General features: G+C 33.5%; 1 protein-coding gene across 1 annotated transcript; it reads right to left on the bottom strand.

The window, feature by feature from the left end:
• Positions 1-2,751: 2,751 nt before the first annotated feature.
• On the bottom strand, positions 2,752-6,280 carry LOC148950487 (1-phosphatidylinositol 4,5-bisphosphate phosphodiesterase-like). The gene is made up of 2 exons (XM_089091626.1): positions 6,038-6,280; positions 2,752-2,984 (listed from the first exon to the last, which is right to left on the bottom strand). The coding sequence occupies exons 1-2, from the start codon at positions 6,248-6,250 to the stop codon at positions 2,916-2,918; spliced, it is 282 nt and encodes a 93-aa protein (XP_088947752.1). The 5' UTR covers positions 6,251-6,280; the 3' UTR covers positions 2,752-2,915.
• Positions 6,281-10,756: the final 4,476 nt, after the last annotated feature.

Here is a 10,756-nt window from a genome sequence, read left to right as displayed (position 1 = left end):
GATGTCATAATTGACCAACTCTGTTCCTCAAATCTGTCAAAATTTCACAATGTTTCACAAATATTTCACTATGTAATTAAATTGTAGATTTTTACGGAAAACTTAAGAGAGCTGCGAAGTAAAACATATATTTAATGTTCTATTTTAATTAAAAACTCATGCTGACCTCTTTATGTTATAAACCTACGTTTGACAAATATATCTCAGAAATAACTTAAAGTATTAAGTTCAAACTATCAGGACAGGAGGACGCAATGTTGTACTAGACCAAAAAGACACAGTATGAACACCATCTATATTTAGTACAAATACAACTACTGGTATGTCTAATAATACTACTATTGCTCCTGCTAGGGAATAGAGTATTAAGGGTATACCCTATACTCTAGAATAAGGCACAAATAAGGAACTTTTAAAAAAAAGTTTATGCTGCTTTAAAACTAAATCCAAGGACGCTATATGTAGGGTGGATGCAAATAAGACGTCTTCGCAAATCTGAAGAACAAATGAGGGTATTAAGTTGAAACGTAAAAACTACTGCTATTACTACTTCTGTTCTTACAATTGAGCCAAATTAAAACAGGCATGTGCATCCAGGTTGTCAAAATAGCATAGAAACAATTTACTGGGAAGAGTATTAAGTTTCATTTTTCCGGGAAACCTAAGGATCTGTAAAAGTAAATTAAACAAAACTATGTGTGTCCACATTTTCGAAAGCATGTATGCTTTTAAAAATTGTTGAACAAATTTCTCTAATATATAAATAGTGAGCCAAACTATGGATTCTTATACAAAAAAGATTTAAAATATTTAGTTTTCCAATGAAAAAGACTCTAAATGAACAGAAGTTAATTTAAACACTTTTGCCATGAAATAAGTTTTTTTTCAGAAATAAAAAAAAACGAACAGAAATGGATTTAAAAAGTTTTTCTATGAAATAAGTAAAATGCTATATTAAACCAAAAATGATCAGAAATAAACTTAAAAAGTTTCCTTGTGTAAAACTACCAAAAAATATCCATCAATAAATAAATGAAACCCAAAATGAACAGAAATTACAATAAATAAGCGAGTCAAACTTAAAGCTAGTAAAAGCTAAGGTTCATGGGGTTGTCACTATTCCCCCCCCCCCCCACACACACACCTTCTGAAGACCGCAAAATAATTTGTACTTTACTTTTTGTTTTAACTTTTTTAATTTTAATAAATCCAAAATTATTAAAACTAAGGAACAAAGATATTAAACTGTCAATCCACATTCATTTCTCGTTTTCTTCAATAATCTTGGCTATGATTTTTTTTTCCCGATATTTTGAGAAATAGGAACGTTCAGCTCGAAATAAAGATTGTTTTCAGTAAAGCACAAATTATGTTCTGGTCTTCAGAAAGCATGGGGGGTCACCTCCTTTCCTCTTAGTTTCTGCTTGTTTTGAGTTTGACCCGGTTATTTATTGTAATTTGTGTTCGTTTTGGGTTTCATTTACTTATTGATGGTTATTTTTTGGTAGTTTTAGGCTTGAAAAATTATTTGCTTAATTTCTGCTCATTTTTTGAAAAAAAAATATCAAGGAAACTTCTTCCAATAATTTTCAAATATTCTCTTTGAAGATGATTATTATGGATGACTAAGTCTTGTACATTTTTCATTCAAAAGAATAGTTAAATTTGTTTTATGAATTAACAGTAAAATAAAGCATTATTTCTTATAGGTATCATTTTTTAGATTAATATTCAGCAAGTTGAAAGCTTGTCCTGGTAAAATAAATACTGCTAAGGTTATGATAATGATGACAGCCAAGATCGTTAAAATTTAGGTATTTGCAGTTTGTCTTAGTAATTTATGTACACATCAATACTTGTTTTTTTTTACCTGTTTCCTTCTTCGCAGATACCTTGTTTTTACCTGTTTCTATCATTGTATGGTATACTTGTGTGCAACCATTGCCTTACATGCATTCACATTATCTTAGAAAAATGGTTATAACTGATGTTAGGTCTTTCACCATATTACTATGAAATTGAGCGTAATCTCGCTTGCCCTATTATTCAGTAATACATTTTTCACTATTCTACAATGACTTACCTTCTGAAATGATAGGAAAGCTCGTAGGAAAAAATTTTTACATAAGAAAAGTGGAAGTGATAACTTTAGGCTTAATAAAAGGAAGGTACCATGTTACTTTCCTTTAAAATGTTTCGTGTTTAATTCGTAGCCAAAAATATGGTAAAATAATGCCGGAGCTTGCTTTGATTTGCGGTATTGATATCATTTTTGGCTTTGAATAGTGTTGAGATGTCTCTCTTTTTCTGTTTTCAAAGAAATAGCCAAATATCTGCGAAGAATCTGAGTTAGAATGTTTGGTATGTCGCTAAAATAAAACACGTGAATGTTCGCACCGCATCATTAGAAGAAACGGCTTCAAAAAAATTATTGAATAAGCAGCAGGATATTTTATTTTTTTCTTTGAAGGCAATCTTCCTTCAGGAAATTATTCGTGACGTTCCATGGGGAATGAAGACAGAAACCCTTTTATAATGGTCCACTAACCATGTCTATGCTCACTTGAAGTGTAGCAATACCCTTTTGTAAAAGAATTGGCAGAAGGGTATTGTGTTTACTATGTAATGAAATAAGCTGGATAATTGAAATCACAGGTCTTTTTTGAAAATTTGAAAAGAGATGATAATACTTTTTACATACCTAGTTACCCTCTTAGTCAAAATTCATATTAGAAAATAAGAAAAAAAGAATCAAGCTTGGAAACATATTTTAAGTTCAGAGGAAACATACAAAGTAATAAAATTGACACTGGGCATTATTGGCACACAAGGATCAGATTAAAGAAAAACGGTTGGCAGTAAATGTCTAGGAATGTAAAGTGTATGGATCACAGTCTTCATATGGGTTATGAGCCTCAAACATAACACTCTGCTTTGCCAGAGAGTTTGTATTCAATTTCAGCGTTGTTGTACATTTCAATGTTCTAAAAAGAAAGAAGAAAAGGAAAGAAAAATAAAACAATAAAAAACTGCTGTTAATATTGAAAACTAAATTAAATTCAGTCTCTAGGATAGTCATACTTTTTAGGGTCATAGAAGAACCGTTGAAGTCCCATTCAAGTACTTTGTACTAATTCGCCAACAACTAATATTAACTCTTGACTAACATTGTAACGCAGAAGTCCAAAATGAAAACACAACACTTTAGGCAAATGTGTAACGATAAATGTTTGGTTTCCACCAGGTTGGTGGGATTTTTTGCTTTAGCTAATTATATATCCAAAAATATTACACAACGGACATGAAAAAAAAAACACTGCTCAATAATAGTAGATTTCTTACACCTTGTTGAAAATCGCAGTCAAACAAGAAATATAAGCTGTAAAATCGGAGATTAAAATAGGATCCTTGGTTCCTCCTCCAAGGTTACTGAGGGGACTTTCATTTCCCTTACAAATTTTATAAACTTGACTCTCTTCTCGTAATTTACTACCTTACTGAAAACTAACACAAATGACTCCATGATTGAATTTTATTTCATCTTATGGGTTTGATGATTCAACTCTATAGAAAGATAATCATGACATGGCCAAGACTATGGAATTATAAGCCTAAACTCTGCTCTTGTTAAAGAATCCAAATATGCGGTCAATGATTCAATTCATCATCCGCTAAAGAACAACAGTAGATTCTTCAAAAACAACATGGGGGAAGTTCATTGGAATTGACCCAATTTGCCGAAAAACGTAAATCCATTGAAACAAATCTTTTGGAGTCATACAGATAAAACATGATACGATGCAATTGCATGGATCACGACATGATGTACGATCGTATCATATATTCACTGGTCTTATTAGCTAATATCAAATAGCTGATCTTCCCTTCAAAAGAAGGCTTTTGATAAAGATTTCTATGCACAGCTAAACTTTGAATTATTTTTTACTCGTTTCACCAGGCTGTAGTGCGCTGTTTCATGGATATTTCGTTAACCATAAACAAAACAAACTGTATTTTTCGGTGTCAGACCTGTGCTATCTCTACAATAGAAAAAAAATGTATCACAAGTATTACCATTGTCCTTAACTGGAAGCTTCGACTCAGCAACTTCACCGAAAAAGGTGTTTTTTTTTCTGTGTCAAATTCTTCTCTATAAACACAACAAACGTGATGTGAAAACAAACGTTGTCACATAATTTTATTAACTAGATAGTTCTGAAACGTCTCGAATAACCTCACTATGTATGCAACAACGTCAATTCACACAAATTAAAAGGGATGGGAATTTATTTTTTAAATTTAGGGGCTGGGCAAATTTATTATTTTTTTTTCAATTTTGTCAGTGAAAATTGGAAAAGTTTCCCTGAAGAATAGTTTTCTCTAGGGAGGATTGCTTCCAGGGGAGTGTCCTGGAGAAATGTTTCACAGGGGTTGGGGGATTTCCTGGCACGACTTGAAAAAGGGTCAGAACTGATAAAAAATAAGCACATTTTTTCAGCTGAAATACGGAGCTACATTAGAACCTAAAACTAACAGAAATTATTCCTTATATGAGAGGGGAATACCCCTTCCTCAACCCTCGCTCTTTACGCTAAAGTTTGAATTTGGTCGCAATTCTGTAAGAACAACTCCTGAAACACAAGGCCCGGTGAATTCGAATAAAATTATTTTTAAAGCACTTTAATATTTTGGCTTAAAGAGCGGTGGTTGAGGAAGGGACAGCCCCAGTAGCGTAGGAAGGGGAATGCCGGGGGAAGGGGGCCGGCCGTCCCGGATGCCAGCCCTGGAGGGGCGACAAAAATTGGTCTAAAAGGACTTATGGTTTATTAGGGCCGGCCGTGCAAAAAGTGGGGTAGCAATGTAGCAATGCTACTTGACAGTTTTCAAACTTGTTGGCAGATTTTGTCTGAAAATATGATTTTTATGTATAAAAATAATTTTTGCTCAAAGAAAATCTGTCAAAATGCAAGTTGTGTATATATATATATATATATATGTATGTATATGTATGTATGTATATATATGTATATATAAATATATATTGAAAAAAAATGGTTTATCGATTTTTTAAATTACTAGTAATAATTTTAGTTTTGAGTACTCAAATAACTTTGGGTAAAGAGGTAGAATTAATGTAAGATAAACTTATAGCAAGAGAAAAAGGCCTATAGTGAAAAACGAAAGCTAGAGATGTTCTTGTATTTCCTCTTAAAACGTTTATAATAAAAGCCCCTGCACATTTTAGCCTTACTTAATGTAGGCCTAAGCCAAGAATTAAAATGGTGTCGTTTGATAATGTAATAACAATGTTAATATTTATAAAAGTGTTGTATTTTGCTTAAATTTATGTCAGTTATTTACATTAAAATGTGTACATACCAAGGTTATACATCACCCAATCTTCTTTTCCTTTCACTCCTTAATTTGTACACTTCAAATAGCTTTTTTAATAGTATTTTTCAACCATAAACACATATGACTGAACAATAATTAAATGTTTTTTTTGGGTGGGGGGGGCAAGTTGAAATTCTGCCTCAGGTGTCACAAGACCTTGCTACGCCACTGGAAAGCCCCTTCATATACAGAATCATTTCTGTTCGTTTTAAATTTTAAAGTTGCTCCTAATCTACAGTTGACAAAACTTGTGTTTAATAATTAATTTAAAAAAAAGAAGTGACTGGATATCTTCAAAAAAAAAATATAAAGTACGAATTCAATCTTGGATTGAATTTATAGCCAAATTTTTGTGATTTTTGTGATTTGGTGATAATTATGGGAAAGAATGGTTGTCCAAAAGAGGAAAAAAGAATATCAGCTGCACCTTCCCTGTCAGAATAATAAAAATGCATGCAGTTGAAAAAATTTCTTAACCTTTGAGAAATGATGCTCTTTTTGGCTTTCAATATCATCTATTGTTCATTCAGATCTTCAACTACCCACCCTTGGAAAGCGTTTGATGGTTTTCCAACTTGACAAATTTTGCCTCTGAAGTCATTCAAAAATTAGTACAGGGGAAAAGATAAGGAAAATAACTTACCAACTGTATATCCTTATCAAGATCTTTGAGCTGTTTAGTATGAACAGCTTTTAGCTTGTCCATTTCCTTGGATTGTTTAACAGCAAAATTCTTCCTTTCTTCAATAAATTTTTTTGTATTATTTTGGTTCTTTTCTCTTAGTCTCCTATCTTTTTCTGCTTTGTTTCTTAAAGTCTTGTCATTAGCTACTTCCTTGGCAGTTTCAACCGCCATCTTTGCTTGTTTGGTTTTCAACTCTTTGTTTTCTCTGAAAATATAGTTATTTATAAATTCGTATTTTCGCCAAATCTAGATTCACTTTAACCTAGGCAGCATGAACTGTTCCAACAACCTTTTGTCGGCTTCGCCAACAAAAGTGTTGCAGCAGCAAGAATTTGGTTTGGAATCTGAGGAAGAAATTTCAAATAATATATTGACTTTGCAGCCAGTTGAACCTTGGATGTTTATGTGTAATGTACCCTTAGATGTATCTAAAACAAATAAAATGTTGACAAATTGGTACACATACCTAATCCCTTGCTTTGATTTTGTTTCTTCGCTATTCATTAACTATAAATAGGATATCTAGGGCATTAGCTCGTACAACTCATCAGTTTTCACTTAAGGAGGTGCGGTAGTGCCCTACCAAGCTTCTCCTGCCAAGGCTTTGGCCTGCCAAGACACCATAAGGTAAACTAATTTACAAAAGTCTTTAAGGCTTCTACCTTGAAGATTGCTATCCTTTACCAATTTTTTCTTAAATGCACGTCCCTCTCCATACAGGATATGGAGCCGAATTTTGCGTACTCTCAAATGCTTCGGAAGCCAATAACAGGTATATCCACTAGCAAAACATGCCAACTGTATATCACCGAGGAAAACCATGGTATAAGAAGGGATAAATAAAAAGTATATAAATTGACTTTGTAGCAAGTTGAGCCTTATCCTTTTCAATTGTTACGGGTTTAAACTTACATTATCATCTTAAAGGGCCTAATCTTGGTTCCAGCGGTAGCTGCAACCTCATAAGGTTTAGTACTATGTATATATCCCTAACCTTTTAAAATCATATTGCTTCATGTACTCTTTACTATAATATTGCAAAACTAAGTCATTGTAATGCACTGTTATTTATAATCTCGTCGTTGCTGAATTTGTGACTTCCACATTTTGATACAGTTCTACCCGCTGAAAAAATCTTATAGTTTGGGAGATAAAACCGAGCCGGAAACAACGTATTTCGGACTAACATTGAAGGATGTCAAGCGGAAACCACGTATCTCGCGGCTTCCAACATACCGTATAGGTGGCCTCCAGAATTAAAAAAAAATGTTAGAAGTGAAACAATAGAAGCATAATCCCAAGAAAATACTTATTGTTCCTACTGAATTGCTTACACATTATTAGGCAAGGATGTTGATTGCAATGCGGCGACCGTGGTAAATTGAGGCAGGAAGTTTCGGCTCGCACCGCAAGGGGCGGATAAAGTGGTGAATGGTAGTGAAAAATTCTATTCAACGTACAATGTATGTCAAAATGATGAACACTGACTTCTCCTCGCCGGTGGTGGGAGGGGCATACTGAAATGCAATGGATGGGAAGTTATGGAGAAAATTATCTTTTTTCAAAAATTGTCAAATCTTTATGTCATCAGTGGCCATGACGTCAAGAAGAAAGAAGCCCTATTTAACCAACATGGGCTGAAGACTCTAATTGAGACTGACAGACATTCCAAGGATTCAAGCCACAATTAATCAGGATCTGACTGTATTCTCAGTACAATAACTCAGAACCTAAGGCTGCTCTGTCCGTTTTGAACGGGTTACCTCATCAACCAGTTTTAGATTTGATTGTAGCTAGTCCTTCGAGTGGTGAAGGTATCAGCCATGAAGCCCTTGAATTGGAGACTGAGGAAGCAGACAAAACTGGTCCACAAGAAACCAGAGAGGCATCTTCGGACAAGAAAGAAGCTCCTCTTCCAAATCAAGCGTCTGAATCTACTTCAGAAAGGTGAGGGATGTCTTCCACTTTAAAAAAAGCGAGCAAATAAAAGAGAGGAAACTAAGGCAAGAGAAAATAGGTGAAATCTTTGTTTTTCAGACAAATTAAGGTGTAAGTTGTGCAAGACCTTCTCAGATAGATTGATAGATAGATAAATTTTATTTCCTACAAATATAAGCAACACAAATAGTTAAATAAAGCCAACAGGGAGCTAAGCTCGAAAGGAAAGCTAACAATTATTACAATGAGTTCAAGTACACCAAAAATAAAGATAAAGAAGAGAAACCAAAAAAACATCATAACATATAGAAGGAAAAGAACAAAAGAGGCTACCCCAGCACGGCAAAATCTAAAAACATTGCTAAGAAACAAATTATCAAGAAGAATCACCCCATCATCAAAGGCTAATAATATGTTCTACTAATTTAGTCTTTAAAAGTGATCGGCTATTTAGATTTTTAAATTTACTATTTAATTTTATCCTATATGCTATAGAAGGGATTTGGTATCTTATTGAAAATTTATCTCTTTCACAATTAATCAAAGGGATTCTATACGCTCCAAAACGAGCCGACGAAGAAGCGATTGAGAAAATAGGGGTAACAAGAATTTGTGATTCATAAAAATAACTCGCCGGAGACTGAATATCATAATACCAGAGCGATAATTGCAATTCCCCAAGTTGATTAATGTTTAATATATGAAGAAATAAAAATTAAGTTTTTGTTTCAGAAAGATTTTGAAGTCGTGCAGGACGATGAAATAAAGTACCAAGGATTCTTACGGCTTTATTTTGCAATGTCTGGAGGTGTTTAAAATGATTAGGAAATTTATTTAGGTAAATAATGGGACAGTAGCTTAGGTATGATTCTATTAAAGAATGATAAAGGATTTTAATAATTGAAAAAGGAAACAAAGAAAAACAATGAACAGATGAACAAAATAAAAAATCTAGTGTAATATTGGGAGATTGGCAAAACAATCCAATAAGAAGACTGGTAGTGTGTCCACTCTCATTGTGAGTTTGTGTCAGAGAAAACTCTGATATTAGAAACAAGAAGAAAGAACGTCATTAGAAAATTAAAGCCCTCTGACAACTGAAACAAGAAAAAAAAATCTGAAATTCCTCTGTGAAAAACCTAGATCTTGGGGAGTTCGCTACAAGAAATGAAGCTTAGAACAATAGTTTGACCGCCAGTAACAAGCGTTAAAGGCAGCTCACAATGCAGAAATCTCTGTTAGGGAAGTGAACAAGAAAGACCTTCTGACCCTTTGCAAAAACAAGGTGATTCTGCAGCCTTTCCTTCGTAAATACGGAAATTTTAAAACTTCAAAGGGTGTGAAAGAGACCATTTTTGAGACTGATGAAGAAGAAGAAGTGGGAGAAAAAGAAGAATAATCGATAGAATAGCCAGTTATTGAGGGATTTATGGTCTGCATTTTTGTATTTGGATTTTAGATAAAAATCAGTTTAGCTGAATTGCATGGTTTCCGCTTGACACTGACAATCTCTTTATAACAAATTATGGAGACAAATTTTCTTAGCCTCTAACACATTGGAAACAAAAGATATGTAAAATGTTATTTGTCCAAGTCCAAAATGCACATCAGAAACCAATTATAGGTACACAAACTAGGAAAAGTTGCAACCTCCTCCTAGAAAAGGATTATTACAATCTAACAGCCGAACATTATTTTCAAGTCTCTAAATTGTCATATTATTAATCCGAATTCTTTATGTCACTTATATATTAAAGTTTTTTAACCCTCGAAACCTTTTCAACGTTCTTATAAGAGACTCAAAACTTGCAATACAATCTTATCAAATCTAGTTGGTTCTATAAAGCTATCCGTCACTTTTCACAATCATATAGATAGACACTGCTCAAAATAATAGAAAGATACACTAAGCAATGAAAGTACATAAGCCCTCATCCCTGAAGACGACGGTTTTCGAACAATGAATTCTTAATAAAAACTTTCTCAATTGTCTTTTTGTTTTGTTTTTCCAATTTTTGGATCATAAATAAGGCAAACTAATTTGCAGAAGTTTTTAACCGCTTAACCAAGAAGACGGCCGTGCTCTAACAAGCTATTTTTACTTGTACATCCCTCTCCGTTGTGGAAATGGAACCAAATTTTTTGCCATCTAAAATACATAGGAAGCAATTAATAAATACACCAACTAAAAAATGTTTTTGAGGAGGACACTCCCCCACAACCCTCAGGGCAAGGTTTTTAAGTTATGCCCTGGGGGCATATAAGAACGATGTTGGCACAATGTATTATTTATTATTTTTTCCTTTAGAGGAGGGCACTTCATATCAAAAAAGTTGTCGTAGAGACCAGGGCTTACACTATCCCAAAATTTTCAGGGATTTCCCCGAAAATCTATGACTCCCCAAAAAAAATTGTTTTCCCGAATCCCCAAAAGTTCCCCGAAAATCACTCAACAACGGTATCACCCCTAGTGACTATCCCTAGCAAACACTACTTTACATACCATAATTTTTCACTACTCTCTTGTTCGTTATTTTTTGTCTCCTGTGTTACTTTGCATAAAAACCAGACCGATACAATTTAAGTATAGATGGTTTTTTATATGTTCACAAAAGTATAATTTTTCTGCATTTAGAACAATTTTGAATGCATTATTCTAAATGCTAAAAGATTCTTACATTGAAAGTAGGAATGGGTAATTACATACAGAATACACATATTTTATGCATGGTTCTGTTT

The sequence above is a fragment of the Artemia sp. Qi Xiang Cuo genome, chromosome 7 (assembly GCF_049724085.1).
Source record: "Artemia sp. Qi Xiang Cuo chromosome 7, ASM4972408v1, whole genome shotgun sequence".
Classification (NCBI taxonomy): domain Eukaryota; kingdom Metazoa; phylum Arthropoda; class Branchiopoda; order Anostraca; family Artemiidae; genus Artemia; species Artemia sp. Qi Xiang Cuo.
The sequence above is the reverse complement of the archived record's forward strand: the minus strand, read 5'-3'. Positions and strand labels throughout refer to the sequence as shown.

Excerpts from the sequence above, each read along its gene's own strand:
- LOC148950487 (XM_089091626.1), bottom strand. The coding sequence starts at position 6,250 with ATGGCGGTTGAAACTGCCAAGGAAGTAGCTAATGACAAGACTTTAAGA. Across the intron at positions 2,985-6,037 it reads TTGATAAGGATATACAGTTG|AACATTGAAATGTACAACAA; the intron begins GTAAGTTATTTT and ends CTTTCTTTTTAG.